The sequence below is a fragment of the Athalia rosae genome, chromosome 3 (assembly GCF_917208135.1).
Source record: "Athalia rosae chromosome 3, iyAthRosa1.1, whole genome shotgun sequence".
In the NCBI taxonomy this organism is placed as follows: domain Eukaryota; kingdom Metazoa; phylum Arthropoda; class Insecta; order Hymenoptera; family Athaliidae; genus Athalia; species Athalia rosae.
The window spans coordinates 23,928,738-23,946,858 of record NC_064028.1 but is presented as its reverse complement, the minus strand read 5'-3'; the positions used below and the strand labels follow the sequence as shown (position 1 = coordinate 23,946,858).

The window sequence follows — 18,121 nt, the reverse complement described above, 5'->3', positions numbered from 1 at the left end:
ATAATGTGTAAGAGAGATATGAATATATGAATTGTGATATAGAAAATAAGACACGCATAAACTGCAGTGCAATGCATATAATATCTATGTATATTAATATTAATAATATAATAATATACGACATACACATATTATATACATATACATCATACATATAATGTATTCTGTATATTATTTCATTAAAGCAATTAAAAATATCCTCCACACGTAGTCGTGAGACACTATCCCATGGAAAAATTGAAATAAGCAATAATCGATAAATTTTCTTCAGACTTTTCTCGGCAGCGTTGTAACTGATGCAACATTTCCTAAAATTTTCCCTTCTGCCCTTGAAGCGGTCGATAATAACGATGAACCTTTCGCTGGCTACGAGAGTTGATGGACCCAACTTGAGGAAAACTTTTATCTACTGCCGGCTCCTGAAACTCTACGAAGCTGAAGAACTACCATGAACAGATACGCAGGTTTGATTTCGTTCAAATTTAAGGCTTGATTAGGACGATACCAGTCCCTTTTGCAGCTACCGACATCTGTGAAAATTTATAGAAAGTCTTCGTCAAGTTCGATTGTTTGGAAAATATCATCGAATGTTCATCTGTCTAGCTTTGAAAAATGACGTTGAGGTTTGATAACCAAATTGTTTAATAGATTGTTATTTCGTCGTTTCAGTGCGTGGGTGAAACCACGATTTGTCTTCCAATGGAGGCAGAATTTACAGGTTTTTTTTTTTCAAACTTTTAAAAATTTTTTCCCCACGTTATCAACATCTGGTAAACAACCCTCTCTTACCAGCGGTTTCAATTTCCTTCAGATAGCAACGAGCCTATGTTGTGTGGTTCCCCAGAGTCTGGTGCGTTGAGAACAAGCTCGATTAATGAGCGTCGCAATTTTTCCAAGAAATTTTTCCCTCCCGCTGGAGAAGGCGATCACGCGATTTTGGGAATAGAGAAAAAATCGAAACGTCGATCACCGATGAAGAGATCAAATGTACTTCGAATTAATTCATCAGCTAAAGAAAGACTGGCGAGGGAAGAATTCAGGAGATATTTTGTAGGATGTATGGTAAAACCGGAAATACCAGATCCTGAAATCGACCTGAAGAACGATAGGGATGTCGGCAGATACTATTTTTACATAAAAAATGGAATCGACGCCACACATGTGACACCCATAGAAAATAAAATGCTCAAAACCATCACCGAACTCATTCCTAGTAGACTACAAAAGTTTGAAGACCTCTGGTTTGACCTGGTCAAAGAAATTAAGGAGGAGTTTACAATCGCGGTGAAAAAATCCGCCGTTGAATTTGTATTGAAGGATCCTTACCAGGAGGGAAGTCAGGAGGAGGTTGGTTTCAATCACCCTGCTAGAATATTCATTGTGCACTTACACGGTAGCCCGATCTTTAGGAGTCTACAAAAACGCCGGAACAACTGGAGTGCCAGAGATTTCCTGACGAACATTCGAAAAATTTTAAAAAACGGCATTCGACTATCCAGAAAAATCTGTACCTGGTACATCTGAGCATGCGGCAAATGCTGGAAATTTGGATTCGACAATACGTGTAAGTGATCGTCGTTGCTATTCAGACGATGAAATGCTCACAAGGTTTTTTGTGTCGCTCTTCTGATTAGCGAGTACCACTTGATCGACATGAACGTAATCAGGGGACACAAGGAAAGTTGGGATCTGATAGCCTTCCAAACGACCTTGACCCAGCAGATCGAAAGGGCGAGAGATTTTTTGAAGTATTCGTGGTTTAGCGATAATCAGAACATTTTTTTAGTGGTGGGTGAAACAGAGTCCGTCAATTAATTACTCGCAGATTCATATTACAAATCTCCTGTGCCCTTCAGAATAACAGGAAAAATATTATACCCAGCCCTCTTCAGGCGAAGAAATTCAAGAGATTCTACGACTGCGTCTACAAACTCATGGAATCACAGCTTCTCACGATATGCAAGCAGACAATGTCCGCCTACATGGATTATGTCCTTGGGGTTGATGTAAGTGACCGATGAAGCGATTGTTCCAAAAATCTCAACCCGGGCATTCGTATTCAATTAGGTCAATTGCGCCACTTTCATATTGAGAGTGACTGTTAAGAATGGCGAGTGTGTGTTCGATCCATCCTGTAAGTATTTCGTCGAAGTCCTTTCGAGTCTTTTGGACGCTATGCTCCAAGCCGTCTCCGGCTTCCCAAGACTCGAAACCCAACTTTATTTGGACTGGAGTGGTCCTCCCGCCTTTCTCAAGGTCCGCATTAATGTATCCTATCAGTACTCCAAAACTTTGCGACGGTCAATTGATCGATCGATTTTATCCCGTCCAGCCAAAAGTATCTCCGTTACAAATTTCTATATACAAGCAAGAAATTCGTGCGTTGATCGAAAAACAGCGGATTAAACCACAAGAAAAAATGGAAGATTTTCAAAGGTGTGTTGCTCGGTACTTTTGCAATCCATTGGTTTACTTTAGCTCGACTTGTTCAGATACAAGCATCTCCTGAAAAACGAAGAACAAGACAGGATCAACGCTTTCTTGGCCGACGACACCAAAACTTTCGCGGAATATGCCGAACGGATAGCTAGTTACCACGCGTTAGCGTTGAAAATCGCCGAGACACACGAGCCCACGATTTTCATGGGCCTCTTCGAAGTCTCTAGAAGAGAATGCCTCGACGTGATAATAGGGAATGTCAACGGGTTCAAAAACGCTTTGATAAATCGCATGGTCACTGACTATCAGAAAATTTGTATCACGTAAGTGTGATGGGGATTGGAAAAATTTTCACCGTTTCTGGTAACGCTTTGATGGTCTCATCAGGGTCAGTCAGGAGCAGCAGGCTATCGCGGACAGAGGACTTAGCCAGCCGATTAATACGGCAGCACTGATGGAGCTGAAGGAGTTCATGGGGAGGGCTGAACAAGTGACGATTGTTCAGGTGGAGGCAAAGCTCAAGGACATCATTGATTACGTTATATTTTTATCGGACTACTGGCTCCTCACTTCTGTAGAAATAACGAATAACAACAAGACCTTTCAATGGTTCAACAAGATGCCGCAGATATTCGAAGACCATAAAAATATGGCTGAAATAAAAATCGTCGAGTTCCAGGAGGCCTTGAAGGGTAATCGAGTTTGGTTTCCATTTAACAGCAAAAATTTAGCCTCATTTATCATCTCACAGTGAAATATCAGAAGTTTACCGAAGAATTGGCGCAGTACGCGAAGCAGGTTGAAGAATTGCAGGAGTGGAGTGACGTGGAAGAGGTGTACCGGTATCAAAAGAAGGCACAGAATTTGGAAAACAAGTTGATAGGAGCAATGGAGAAGATCGATCGTTTCAACGAGGAAGAATTATATTTCGGTTGGGAAACTACGCAGTATCCAGAGAGGAAAAAAATCGCGGATCGGATGACGCCGTTTAAAAAATTGTTCGACAGCGCGTGTGAATTTCTGACCAAATACGATCGTTGGATGAACGCCCTAATCGGGACTTACCAGCCGGAGGATATCGACAGTGACGTGGGAATCGCGTACAGAACTATTTATAAACTTGAAAAAAGTTTTTCCGAACCAGGATCGAAGAAACTAGCTATAGCAGTGCGTGAAAAAATTGACGAGTTCAAGCAACACTTGCCCGTTATCATGACCCTGGGGAATCCGGGTTTGAAGGCGCGACACTGGGAACAGATTTCGGAGATTGTCGGTATTCCCATAAAAGTTGACGCTGATCTCACGCTTGGTAAGGTCCTAGATTTGGGACTCGACAATTACATAACTAGATTTGAAAGCATCTCTGAAGCTGCTACTAAGGAAAATAGTCTTGAAAAAAATCTGGAGAAGATGCAGAGGGATTGGGTCGACATGAGTTTTACCGTTAACCCATACAAGGATTCTGACACATTCGTTATCGCTGGCGTAGACGAGATCCAGCTGATGCTGGATGATCACATAACGAGAACGATGACCATGAAAAACTCCGCGTACATCAAACCCTTCGAATCTAAAATTTTGTAGGTTTTCTAATTGGTTCTTAATCAGAGATACAGATTTTTCTGAAATGGAATTTTTCAGCCGTTGGGAGGGAAAGCTGCATCTACTTCAAGATATTTTAGACCAGTGGCTGAAGGTTCAAGCGACTTGGATGTACTTGGAGCCGATTTTCTCATCGCCCGACATACAGCAGCAAATGCCCGAAGAAGGCCGGAGGTTTAGCGCGGTGGATAAAACCTGGCGAGATATAATGAAGACTGTGGATTCTGATTCTCGAGTTCTTTCCGTTCTTGAAATAGAAAAGATGTTGGAGCGGCTTAAAAAGAGCTTCGGGCTTCTGGAACTGATCCAGAAAGGGCTGAATGAATATCTGGAGAAAAAGAGACTCTTTTTCCCCAGGTTCTTTTTCCTTTCCAATGATGAGCTCCTTGAAATACTATCGGAAACCAAAGATCCCACTCGGTATGACTGGAATAACACTGTGAGAATAGGATGCACAATCAGATAATTTATATTTCCAGCGTCCAACCCCACTTGAAGAAGTGTTTCGAAGGCATAGCTAAGCTAGCGTTTAACTCTGACCTCGAAGTAAATAAGATGAAGTCGGCCGAGGGGGAGGAGGTCGATTTGATGGACATTATTTCCACCGCTGCGGCGAGGGGTCAGGTTGAGAAATGGCTCCTAGAGTTGGAGGGAGACATGCGTAAGAGTATCCGCGAGATGGTGATTATGGCAATAGCTGCTTATCCCATAAAAGAACGGTCTACTTGGGTCCTCGAGTGGCCCGGTCAGACGGTTCTCTGCGTTGGTTCGATGTATTGGACGTTACAAATCGAGGAAGCGATGCCCCTTGGGGTCCCGGGGATGAAGAGCTATTTGGATCTTTGCAACGAGCAGCTCAACGACATCATTCTTCTGGTCAGGGGAAAGCTTTCCACGCAAAACAGAATCACCTTGGGTCAGTCTTCTGGTCTGAACTGCGAGCGCTCTTCGCCACCTCAACTTTTTTCATATCGCAGGTGCACTCGTCACTTTGGACGTCCACGCGAGGGACGTTCTTTCCGGACTCTGGCAGGATCAGGTTACCAACAATAGTGACTTCAAGTGGCTCTGCCAGTTGAGATACTATTGGCAGGTAGTTTTTTTTAAATCTAACGCACTAGAAAAAAAAAAATTCTCATGGCAAATCGAATGAAAAAAAAAAAAAAACTACTTCACCATCAGGAAGAAAACTTGATTGTCTATATGATAAATTCGTCGCTTTGGTATGGCTACGAGTACCTTGGGAATTCGCCAAGGTTGGTCATAACGCCTTTGACGGATCGCTGTTATCGCACACTTTTCGGGGCCCTAAGTCTCCACCTGGGAGGTGCTCCCGAGGGTCCAGCTGGTACAGGAAAGACCGAAACGACGAAGGACTTGGCCAAAGCAATAGCTAAGCAATGTGTAGTGTTCAACTGTTCGGATGGACTGGATTATATAGCTCTTGGAAAGTTCTTCAAAGGACTAGCTTCCTGCGGGGCATGGTCATGCTTCGATGAATTCAACAGAATTGATCTTGAGGTTCTTTCCGTTGTGGCTCAGCAGATCCTGACCATTCAAAGAGGGATAAACTCCGGAGCTTCCAAATTGATGTTTGAGGGCACGGATATATGGCTGGACCCTTCGTGTGCGGTTTTCATTACGATGAATCCTGGATATGCCGGCAGATCAGAACTTCCGGATAACTTGAAGGCCTTATTCAGATCCGTTGCGATGATGGTACCAGATTACGCGCTTATTTCCGAGAACACACTTTACTCCTATGGATTTTACAACGGGCGTCCACTTGCCGTTAAAATTGTAACCGCTTACAAATTGTGTTCCGAACAATTAAGTAGCCAGTGTCATTATGACTATGGAATGAGGGCTGTCAAATCAGTCTTAGTTGCCGCCGGAAACTTAAAACTAAAATACCCTGATGAGTCTGAGGATATTCTGATGTTGAGGAGTATCAAGGACGTTAATCTGCCAAAGTTCTTAGTCCACGATCTACCATTGTTTCAAGGTACCCTTCTGACTCCGACATCATCGTCCACCAATGCGAATGCGAATGGAGTTTTTTTTTTTTTCAGGTATCGCATCCGATCTTTTTCCCGGAGTTGTACTTCCCCAGCCTGATTATACGCACATCAATTCCTGCACGATGGAAGCATGTTTAGCCGGGAATCTACAGTGCACTGATTTTTTTTTGGAAAAAGTTCAACAGATATTTGAAATGATGATAGTTAGGCACGGTTTTATGATAGTAGGACTTCCATTCGGAGGTAAAACATCAGCGTATAGAATGTTAGCCGAATGTTTGGCTCGCCTTGAAGAACAGGGGCTCATGGACGAGCACAGAGTTGAGATTACGGTAATCAATCCAAAGTCCATCACCATGGGACAATTGTACGGACAGTTTGATCCAGCATCACACGAATGGAGCGATGGTGTACTCGCTGTTAGTTACAGAGCATTTGCAGTGTCTCAAAATGATAACCGTAAGTGGCTCATTTTCGACGGACCAGTCGATGCTATCTGGATAGAAAATATGAACACTGTACTCGATGATAACAAGAAACTTTGCCTTATGTCTGGTGAGATCATACAGCTTGCTCCCACCACAAATCTTATATTCGAGCCGATGGATCTAGAGGTTTGCCACCTTCTCCGAAATTCTGTTCGATGTTATAAGATTTGGAATGTTACGCAGGTCGCATCTCCTGCGACGGTATCTCGTTGCGGTATGATTTATATGGAACCTGTGACTCTCGGTTGGACACCTCTTTTGATTTCCTGGATGAACACATTGCCTGGTAGCCTCAGTGAGCATATTAAGATCCAATTGAAGGAGATGTTCATAAGATTCTGTACGCTCTTGCTGCACTTGATTCGCCGTTACGGTGCCAAGGTGATAGAAGCTTAAGCGCCAACATATATTTCTGACCGAAAACCATCTGAAATTGTTTTTCACGCATACAGGAAATGGTCCCCATGCCAGACTCGAATCTAGTTTCTTCGGTAATGCATCTATGCGACTGTTTCATGGACGACTTTAGAAACCCAAAATACGTCGAAGGCATCACCGACTTGGAAATGAGAGCGCAGATCGAGGTACAGATTAAATCACGATCTTTGCACCGAAAATCGATTAATGACCTTCATTCCAGGGATCATTTTTCTTTTCTTGCGTCTGGGCTATGGGCGGGACGTTGATAGCAAAGTACCGAGAATGGTTCAATGATTTATTCCGGGGTTTGATGGACCGAGAATTCCCGCCTGATCTCATAGAGCGTTTTGGTCTTCCCGAGGACACGACTGGACCAAGGAAACCCTACATTCTACCAATACCATTGACAGGTCTGGTCTATGATTACAACTACATCAAGGAGGGAAAAGGACAGTGGAAACTCTGGTCGGATAGCTTGATTGACATCCCGCCTATCCCCAGGGACATGCCGGTGAACCAGATAATTGTACCCACCATTGAGACAGTCCGGTACATGGAGCTATTCAAGAAATTAGTCTCACACCAAAAGCCGGTACTTCTGGTGGGCCCAACAGGAACTGGAAAGTCTGTTTATATTATCGAGTTTCTCCTGAAGGTCAATGATGTCAAAGTCTTCAAACCACTGTTAATAAACTTCTCGGCACAAACTACAGCAAATCAAACACAAGACATAATAATGAGCAAACTGGACAAACGGAGAAAGGGTGTTTACGGTGCACCTCCAGGAAAGTTCTGGGTGATATTTGTCGACGATGTTTCCATGCCTCTGAAAGAGGAATACGGAGCACAGCCACCCATCGAATTACTACGACAGTGGCTGGACCATCGTCAGTGGTACGATCGGAGGGAAATTGTGCCGATCAGGCTTGTCGATGTTCAGATAATGTGTGCCATGGGACCACCGACCGGTGGCAAAGATGTGACCCCGAGGTTCAAACGGCATTTCTTCGCTCTGAGCATATCAGAGTTCGAGGACGACGTCATGACCATGATATTCACAAAGATTATGCAATGGCACATCGACGCACAAGATTTCGGAACGGAGTTCATAAATTGTGCCGACCAGGTGGTTCTCGGAACCCTTGACATCTACAAGGAGAGTCTCATCAATCTTCTTCCGACGCCAGCAAAGTCTCATTATCTGTTCAATCTACGTGACTTCTCTCGAGTAATTCAAGGCGTACTGTTGTCCACCCCTGAATCAATGCCGAGTCCGGTACGTTTTTTTTTTGAATACGTCAAAATAAATTCTCGCCAGCTGCACGATCATTTTTTCAGGCGAAAATGAAACGACAATGGGTGCATGAAGTTCTCAGGGTGTACGGAGACCGTCTGGTTGACGAGGGAGACATCGAATGGCTTGTTGGACAACTCCGAAGAACGATGCACGACCGCATGGACGAGAATATGGATGAAATGTTCGAGGATTTCACGGGCAACCCTGAAACAGAGGTGAGGTGTCGGACGAGGACTGAAACCCCGGAAACAGAGTTGAATATTTTTTTATCCCCAAGATCACCGATCATCACCTTCGGAACTTAGTGTACTGCGATTTCCACGATCCTTTGGCAGAAAACCGGATGTACTTAGAAGTTCAGTCTTTAGATAGACTGGCAGAGGTTGTCGAGGAATATCTAGCCGAGTATAATTCGATGACGAAGAAGCCAATGAACTTGGTCCTGTTTAGGTATTTAACGTGTTACGTTTTGAGCTGGTATTCACGAAACTGTTCGATCTCGCAGATTCGCAGTCGAGCATCTTTCGAAGATCTGCCGGATAATAAAACAGCCCAGAAGTCATGCTCTCCTCGTTGGAGTGGGTGGTTCTGGTCGCCAGTCATTGACTCGTCTTGCTGCGCACATATCGGAGTACGATATTTTCCAAGTTGAAATATCAAAACAGTACGGAGTGTACGAGTGGCACGAAGACGTTAAAATTGTTCTTCGAAAAAGCGCGGCTACGGATCTGCACGCTGCATTTTTATTCACCGACAGTCAAATCAAGGAAGAGTCCTTTCTCGAGGACATCAGCAATCTCTTGAACGCTGGGGAAGTCCCGAATCTTTTCGCTGCCGACGAGAAGGCAGAAATTTGCGAAAAAATGCGTCAGATAGACAGACAGCGAGACAAATCAGTTCAGACCGATGGAAGCCCAGTCGCTCTCTTCAACTTCTTCGTCCAGGTGGTTCGCGAGCAGCTCCACGTTGTCGTCGCCATGTCGCCGATCGGCGATGGGTTTCGAACTAGGATACGAAAATTTCCTGCATTGGTCAACTGTTGCACGATCGATTGGCTTCAACCCTGGCCTGAAGATGCGCTTTTAGCAGTTGCTACTAAATTTCTAGAAAAGATTAAATTGCCATCGGAAGAGAGGCTAGCGTGCATAGAGATGTGTCAAGTGTTCCACACCTCGACGCAGGAACTTTCTAAGGAATTTTTGTCTCAGGCTAGGAGATGGAACTACGTTACCCCGACGTCATATCTTGAACTGATAAACACCTTCAAAGATCTGCTGGGGAAAAAACGTCAAGAAGTTACGGATGGAAAAAAACGATACGAAGCTGGGCTTGGAAAGTTGGATAGTACTCATAAACAGGTTGAAAAAATGCAGGAGACTCTGATGGCGCTTCAACCAAAGCTTCTCGTAGCCGCCAAAGATGTTGAAAAAATGTTAGAGAACGTGAAAAAGGAGAGTGCGGAAGCTTCGGCTGTTGAAGCAGTCGTAAAAAAAGACGAGGAAGCTGCAATGGTGGGCGAATTTCCAAACATCATGTATAAAAAGTACATAAAAAAAAAAACACCTTTTACGCAGGATTTTAAATGATGCGTAGGTCGTCGCTGGCGAAGCAGAAGACATACGATCGGATTGTAACGCAGACCTTGAATTGGCCATGCCAATTCTTAACGCGGCAAACGCGGCACTCAATACTCTCACACCACCGGATATAGTGATAGTCAAGACCATGAAAAATCCACCGGCAGGAGTTAAATTGGTGATGGAGGCTGTATGCATATTAAAGGTGAAAGATTCGGCCTGCGTGTTTTTCGTATGTCCTACTTTTCGAATTTCATTATTCACAGGGTGTGAAACCTGATAGGGTTGCGGGTGATGGTGTTCGTCAGGTGGACGATTATTGGAAGCCTTCTTTGCGTATCTTGGGAGACATGAAGTTTTTAGACTCATTGCAACAATTCGATAAGGACAATATTCCCGAGAAAATAATGACCAAGATTCGAACCTCGATATTGACAAATCCAAACTTTGACCCGGATAAGATAAAAAATGCCTCCACGGCTTGCGAAGGACTTTGTAAATGGGTGTACGCTCTTTCAGAATACGACAAAGTGGCTAAGGTAGTTGCTCCGAAGAAAAAAGCTCTGGCTAAAGCGGAAGCTCTGTACGCGGAGGCGATGGGACAGTTGGAAATCAAACGGTCTCAGCTCAAGGAAGTACAGGACAGGGTCGCAGCTTTGGAAAAAATATTGGAAGAGCGTAAAAACAGCTACCAGAATATGATGGACATTGTCAACGACTGTGAACTGAAACTCTTGAGGGCTAAAGAGCTGATCGGAGGATTGGGGGGCGAATATACGAGATGGTCGGAAACTGCGAAGGCCCTCGGTCAGCGTTACTTTCGGTTGACGGGGGACGTTCTAATAGCTTCTGGAATTGTTGCCTACCTCGGGGTCTTCACCGCACAGTTTCGCGCTAAGCATATTGAATATTGGGTCAATCTTTGCACCAGTCTGAACGTTGTTTGCTCTTCGGACTATCAGCTCACCCAGGTATTAGGGGACCAGGTCCAGATCAGGTCTTGGAATATTTTTGGTCTTCCCAGCGATTTGTTTTCCATTGACAACGGCATCATTGTCAGTAACTCCAGACGATGGCCACTGATGATCGATCCTCAGGGGCAAGCTAATAAGTGGATTAAAAACTTGGAGAAATCCTCAAATATACACGCAATTAGATTGACTCAGGGCGATTACATGAGGATTCTGGAAATTGCGATCCAATTCGGCCAACCCGTTCTTCTTGAAAATGTCGAGGAAGAACTTGACGCAGCTCTAGAACCGCTATTATTGAAACAGACCTACAAGACCAGTGGAACTCTCTGCATAAAACTCGGAGATTCGGTTGTTGAGTATAATGAAAAATTCAGGTAAGACTTCTGAGGTGATTGATGCTGAATGATCAGGGCTCACTTAGCTTCCATTTACTCCCTTAGACTTTACATAACAACAAAGCTCAGGAATCCACACTACCTACCGGAAGTCGCGGTTAAAGTGACGCTTTTAAATTTCATGATCACTCCGATCGGACTGGAAGATCAACTTTTAGGGATCGTAGTTGCAAAGGAACGACCGGATCTTGAAGCTGAGAAAAATCAGCTGATCATTCAGAGTGCAGCTAACAAAAAGTAAATGAGAAACGATGAGATCGAGCTGCGACTGATTTGAGATTATGAGGATTTTCTCTTCGCAGAATGTTGAAGGACATCGAGGATAAAATCCTGCAGGTTCTCTCCTCTTCTGACGAGAATATCCTCGAAGATCAGACAGCGATCGGTGTTCTCAGCTCTTCAAAAGTACTGTCAGATGATATCCAAGCAAAACAGGCTTCTGCTGAGGTTACCGAGAAGTCCATCGACGTCGCTAGGCTCCAGTATACCCCGATCGCGGTCTACTCTACCATCCTCTTTTTCACAATAGGTAGAATATCCGGTGAAACGGTCTCTGCGAGTAATCGAATGAATATCATATTTTTCCTCCGCAGCCGTACTGGCAAACATCGATCCGATGTACCAGTATTCTTTGGCGTGGTTCGTCAACTTGTTCAAATCAACCATCGACAATACACCGTCAATCGAAGACGTGGAACAGCGCCTTGCTGACCTTACGAAACAATTCACTTATTCGCTGTACATCAACATATGCCGATCGCTATTCGAAAAGGACAAACTCCTCTTCTCCCTCTTGCTCGTCATCAACCTCCTCGGTAAACAAGGAAAAATTTCAACATCGCACTGGATGTTTTTTCTCACTGGTGGGGTCGGACTGGATAATCCTCACTCCAATCCCGCAAACTGGCTTCCGATTAAATCCTGGGACGAACTTTGCCGACTGAATGATATTCCGGGATTTTCAGTGGGTTTTCAACAACCAAAAATATTTCAATGTCCCAAGATTCTATGCGTCTTACTCTTAAGGGAATCAGAGAAGCTTTCACCGGCGATCTTCAGGCATGGAAAGCCGTCTTTGACCATAAGGATCCTCATCTCCAGGATATGCCAGCGCCGTTCAACGCTCTAACGTTCTTCGAGAAGATGTTAGTGATTCGGTGCATCCGAGCTGACAAAGTAGTACCGGCGGTTCACCGTTTCGTTGAATGTGAGTTTCGCTGAATTGTCTTTTTTTTTTTTTTTTGATTTTTTTTCTCGCGGTGGAAAATTAACGAGCGTCCGTTTTTCATCAGCCGAAATGGGCCGTCAGTACGTCGAGCCTCCTCCTTTTGATCTGATATCCTCGTACGCCGACTCTCACTGCTGCATTCCTCTCATCTTTGTCCTTACTCCCGGCGCTGACCCCACCGCAATTCTGCTGAAGTTCGCCGATGACCAGGGATTCGGAGCAAACAGACTCTTCTCTCTGTCCCTCGGTCAGGGTCAGGGGCCCATAGCCGTGCGACTGATAGAGGAGGGTGTAAGACACGGGACCTGGGTCGTTCTCCAGAATTGTCATCTTGCCAAGAGCTGGATGGGAACACTGGAAAAGGCAAAGTAACTCGGAGAAAACAAATCGAATCGAGCTCATAGCGGTTTTAATCATATCGCGTAGGTTTGCGAAAATCTATCTCCGGAAACAGTGCATCCAGATTTCAGACTTTGGCTCACCAGCTACCCGGCTGACCACTTTCCGGTCAGCGTTCTCCAAAATGGTGTCAAGATGACCAACGAACCGCCCAAGGGTCTGCGCGCTAACATCATCAGATCCTACCTCCAGGTGAACCTGAAGTTCTGGCGATCGATCGACTCGTATCGATTCTCACCTGATTTTTTCAGGACCCGATATGCGATCCAGATTTTTTCGAAAAGTCTCAACAGAAGGTCGTCTTCAAGAAGCTTTTGTTCGGGCTGTGCTTTTTTCACGCCATCGTTCAGGAGCGTCGTAAATTCGGTCCCATTGGTTGGAACAATCCGTACGAGTTCAACGAAACCGATCTCCGTATCAGCGTACTTCAGCTGAAAATCTTTCTCGATCAATACACGGACGTTCAATACGAGGCTTTGAAGTATTTAACGGGTCAGTGTCAACTGCTGACAGAAGGAACGAACGCTCGTATAATTCTTTCGCTCTGGATCACTAACAGGTGAATGCAATTACGGAGGTCGCGTTACCGACGAGTGGGACCGGCGTACGCTTATAACGATACTATCGAATTTCTACTGCCCCGCGTTGGTGGAAGCGGAAAAACACCACTTGGACAGCAGCGGGGTGTACTACGTTCCCGACGTAGCGGAACACTCGGAATTCCTCGAGTTCGTGAAAACCCTACCGTTGATAACCGGACCCAGCGTTTTCGGCATGAACGACAACGCCGATATCATAAAAGATCAACAGGAAACCGATCTCATGCTCTCGTCGATTCTGCTCACTCAGGTATTGAGGGAGAAGCAGAGGCTAAAAAAAGTCCAAATGATTCTTTTCGAAATAAGGTCTCGCGAAATACCCAACGCGTTATCTATCCCTCAGGATACAGCGTCCGCCGAATTAGGTGAAGGCGGAAAATCCCCCGAAGATGTTGTCTTCGAAGTGGCGGCCGACATCCTGTCAAAACTTCCGCCAGATTACGACCTCGTAGACGCTTTGGAAAAGTATCCGACCTCCTACGAGCAGAGCATGAATACTGTTTTGGTACAGGAAATGGGGAGGTTCAACAAGTTGCTACAGACCATAAGAACCAGCCTTCTCAACGTACGAAAGGCCATTAAAGGTAGACGCAATGCAACGACTGGTATTCCATCGTTTCAGTCAGTAATAGTTGAAGTAATTTTTCCCGTTGCTATTTATTATCCACCTTTTTGTTCCTCTCCTTTTTATCGACATTTTCATCACATGTAATTCTGATTGTTTGGATCACAGGACTCATCGTTATGAACGCGGATCTGGAGGAGGTCATGACGTCCGTTATAACTGGTAGGATTCCGTTAGTTTGGAAAGCTCGATCGTACCCTTCGCTTAAGCCGCTTGGGAGTTACGTGAACGATTTTTTGCGAAGGCTCGCATTTCTCCAGGTAGTAGAAGAGAAAAGCGTTGGAATTCAAGCGGTTCGATATATTAAATGTTCTTCGTAAAATTATATTTCAGGATTGGTACGAGAAAGGTCCTCCGAGTTCCTATTGGTTATCAGGCTTTTATTTCACTCAAGCTTTCCTCACCGGAGCGCGTCAAAATTTTGCTCGGAAATATTCAATCCCCATCGACCTGTTGGTATACGATTTTTTACCGCTAAAGGAAACTGTCTTTCCGGTACCTCCGGAAGACGGGATATACGTGTACGGGCTTTTCTTGGACGGGGCGAGATTCAATCTCTCTACGATGCTACTTGACGAATCCATGCCCAAGGTCCTCTACGACGACGTCCCCTTCGTGAGTTATATTTTCAAAAAACTTAATCATTTTATTTTTCATTTTTCCTTTGCCTGAAAAATAATCCGGATTGTTTCGAACGTTCGGAATTCACGGTGAAACATTTTTAATAACTTCGTAGTTGTGGCTGGTACCGATAAAAAAGACCGATATCAAAGAAAGGCCGACTTACAACTGTCCGGTTTACAAAACTAGCGAGCGACGCGGAATTCTGTCAACAACTGGTCACTCGACTAATTTTGTAATAGCCATGTGGCTGCCAACCGACCGACCACCGGAACACTGGATAATCAGAGGAGTCGCGATGCTCTGCCAACTGACTCAGTGAAAAAGAGAAGAGTAGAAAATAAGAGAAAATATCCGGATACGTGAATAAAATATTAAACGAAATTCTACGGGATTTCATTTAATTGGCGAACGACGAAATCGTACGAGTTACACACATTTCGTCTCGTAATTCGTTGAAATGTATCTAGTCTTGGCTCGATACGTACATAGGAGATTTCCCGTACACACCCCATGTATACATACTCGTCATCTCGTATGTGCGCTTCTACTCTCTGTACACAGGTGGTGGCATTATTTGGCGTCCGGTTGCTCCTATGTGCTCGGGATGGATGCCGGGGGCGTAGGAGGCTCCGTACGGGCTTGAGGGTATCCCGAGGGGTACGGGGGACCCGGGTCTCAGGGGGTGGTTCGTGGCGGCACCCTGTCTACCCGGACCGCGAATGCCGGAGGCTTGTCGCTTAGCAACCCCGTGTATTGATCTCTCTCCGTATCTCTCGCCTTTACCCCCCTTGATTTCTCCCTACCTTCCCCCCCACCCCCCTCGAATTTTCCCCTCGCTCCTCTTTGCCACGGGTTCCCAGCTTCTATATACGTATCATACGCCCTTCAACTCTGGGCTTTCCCAGGAAGCATATGTGCGAACCTGTGTAGAGACCGTGCGTACACGCTGGACCAAACAAACCTTGAAAGGGAAATTCGGAGATAAAAGTTTTTCATTTTTAACGCCTTATCGGATGATATGGATTTTTCACATCCCCGAGTTTCGATTGATGATATTTTTGTGTGATCAAATTTACGTATAGCGGTGAATCGGATATTAACGGTCGTCGCAAATACGACACAGGACAGAATGATATTTTCTCCAACGCATTCGGAATGTTCGGAAAAGCTCGCTTGAAAAATTGCGGATACTTACTTTTTTTTGCTCCCGCAAACTTGAAAACGAAAAAAGAGGATTTCAGATAAAAACAACTATCGGGATATTCCGACGTCTTTACCGGATCAGTGATGATTTCGGAATAAAAATTGCATAGTTTTTGTAGAACAATGTTCCTTCATCCAACCGCAATCGATCAAATAACATTGCAAATTACTTGAATCGTCAATTTTTACGATTAACTGTAAAAAAATGAAATCCATGACGACAATTCAGTGTCCGCTGGCTTCGTTATACGCGAAAGTCCTGCGGAAGGATGGTCGGGTATTATACTCGTATTGACGCATGGCGTTGTTCCTTCGGCCCTGGTATCGGAGGTGGAAGGAAGGAGAGAAAAAAAAGGAGGGAAGAAGAAATAAAAATGGCATCACCCGAAGAGGGACAGTAGCTGAGCATCGAAGGTTGAATAATGTAGCCCCACGTCGTGTGACGGTAGGAGGAACAAGGTAAAGAAGAGTAAGAGCAGCAAAATCATGGGAAGAGAGGAACCGAAGAGGGAGGAGAATCACGAGGTTACGGGTGCGAGAAGGACGCCGTCAGGGATGGTCCAGGGAATGAGATGGGTGATGTTGCCAGGCAACCGTTCACCCAGCTACGTTACACCCCCGCCTCCCTCTTTTCCATCTATTTTCTCTCTCTTCCTCCACCTTCTCTTCTGTTTTCATCCCTGATTCCATCCTGCATCCCCTGCACACGTTATACACCTTGGAACATGCCTACCTATACACACCGTAATTCGGTCGATACAACAAGCCCCCGTTTCGCGTACGCCCGGGGATTCCCCCAATTTCTATCTGCGCGCTCCAGATGAGGACGAGACGGGAAGGGGGGAGAGAGAGCGAAGAGAAGAACCCGTGGGATGCGCGGGACGAAAGGGGGGATTATAACTGGGAGTTTTCGTTATCCCAACTTCAGGGGTTGGACTTTGACTTTAGAACCACCTCGTCCCTCCCTATTTTCCCTTACACCCTCGACTCCCTCGTATCCCACGGGACACTTAAAGCGATTGCGACGGGACTAAATGTGGTTCAACGTTCAACTGCGACGCAATCTTTTCGTTTTTTTCGTTTTTTCTTCACTTCTTCTTTTTCTTCGAGTCGACGGGTCCTCTTCGCATAATGTTATCTATCTGAATAACCATCCAGGTGACGATGTTATTTATAACTACTTTCGGGGAATAAGGGAAAACTACTCGAAATGCGCGTGACCAGAATTTTACAACCGAATTTACGGTATTCGAAATTTCCTGTTACGCACATCGGGTCATACGGCGTTTCCCGATTTGGGAAACGTTGCGCTCCTCGCTCGTTTGGGGATTAATTGATTGGTTAATTAATTGTCATAATCTATCAGCGAATGCTACCAATTCACTACTGCTCATCTTTTACTCATTATACATATATTATGAATCAGATATCTACTCGGGATTGAAAATACTTTATGGGACATGGGAAATGGTTTCTCTCGTCATATATCCGACGGGAATATTTATGTAGTAAATGATATGGTTCAAGTTCAATTTATTACAGAGATAGATACAAATTCAGGTAAATACTAGGTATATGTCGTCGATTATGATTAGGTTTCAGATAATCTAGATATCAACAACTACTTTCTATGAAGCTATAAATGTAGGAAAAAAAAATCAAAAAGAAGATCAAGTATAATCTCTACAAAAAAAAATAAATTTAGGGTGGAAAAAAAAGAGGATAACGAAAATCAAAACTGCCTCCGACTGGGAGGAGAGGATCGGAGAAAAAATGAACCCCAAAACTCGGATGATCATTAAAGAAATAAAATAAAAATTCTACATCATTTTCTTTAAGGGTTGTTATCACATACGTCGTTGGACGTCTTCGGGTGGTTCGACGAGATGTTCCCGGACGCGATGACAACGTTGAATTATGTCCGCTCTTGGCATTCACCGCGTGCCTTATGAATTTTGAAATTTTGGCACATGGAAGCCCGCAGTGAACGCAAGGAGCATAGACTCACTCGGGAACGGTAATTAATTTTCATCTTCTCTGATTTTTCGCATTTCTCTTCGTGATCGGTGGCTCGAAATACCTGGGCTGGTATTCGGGGGCAAGAATTAGCGGCGAATTAACGAACCGTTGCCCTGTTCATCTGAAAATCGAAACGAAAAAATCAAACATGAATTTTTCACCGGTGAGTGTGAATCGTGAACTTTCAGTTCATCGAAATGTTGGACTGGAA

At 44.6% G+C, this 18,121-nt stretch overlaps 1 protein-coding gene across 1 annotated transcript; it reads left to right on the top strand.

The window, feature by feature from the left end:
• Positions 1 to 448: 448 nt before the first annotated feature.
• LOC105686788 (dynein axonemal heavy chain 7-like) lies at positions 449 to 15,007 on the top strand. Its single transcript, XM_048652610.1, has 37 exons — positions 449 to 464; positions 547 to 623; positions 670 to 718; positions 812 to 1,347; positions 1,410 to 1,564; positions 1,635 to 1,788; positions 1,857 to 2,006; positions 2,068 to 2,256; positions 2,333 to 2,436; positions 2,493 to 2,762; positions 2,827 to 3,131; positions 3,191 to 4,019; positions 4,081 to 4,461; positions 4,521 to 4,957; positions 5,019 to 5,134; positions 5,224 to 6,046; positions 6,114 to 6,676; positions 6,734 to 6,931; positions 7,003 to 7,134; positions 7,191 to 8,246; positions 8,309 to 8,482; positions 8,545 to 8,717; positions 8,773 to 9,778; positions 9,861 to 10,049; positions 10,111 to 11,192; positions 11,259 to 11,450; positions 11,516 to 11,742; positions 11,807 to 12,177; positions 12,240 to 12,420; positions 12,506 to 12,804; positions 12,868 to 13,032; positions 13,092 to 13,332; positions 13,400 to 13,719; positions 13,783 to 14,023; positions 14,173 to 14,324; positions 14,398 to 14,679; positions 14,801 to 15,007. The coding sequence occupies exons 1-37, from the start codon at positions 449 to 451 to the stop codon at positions 15,005 to 15,007; spliced, it is 12,042 nt and encodes a 4,013-aa protein (XP_048508567.1).
• The last annotated feature ends 3,114 nt before the right edge of the window (positions 15,008 to 18,121 follow it).

Excerpts from the sequence above, each read along its gene's own strand:
- LOC105686788 (XM_048652610.1), top strand. Across the intron at positions 4,958-5,018 it reads GCAAAACAGAATCACCTTGG|GTGCACTCGTCACTTTGGAC; the intron begins GTCAGTCTTCTG and ends TTCATATCGCAG. Across the intron at positions 13,333-13,399 it reads GGCTTTGAAGTATTTAACGG|GTGAATGCAATTACGGAGGT; the intron begins GTCAGTGTCAAC and ends GATCACTAACAG.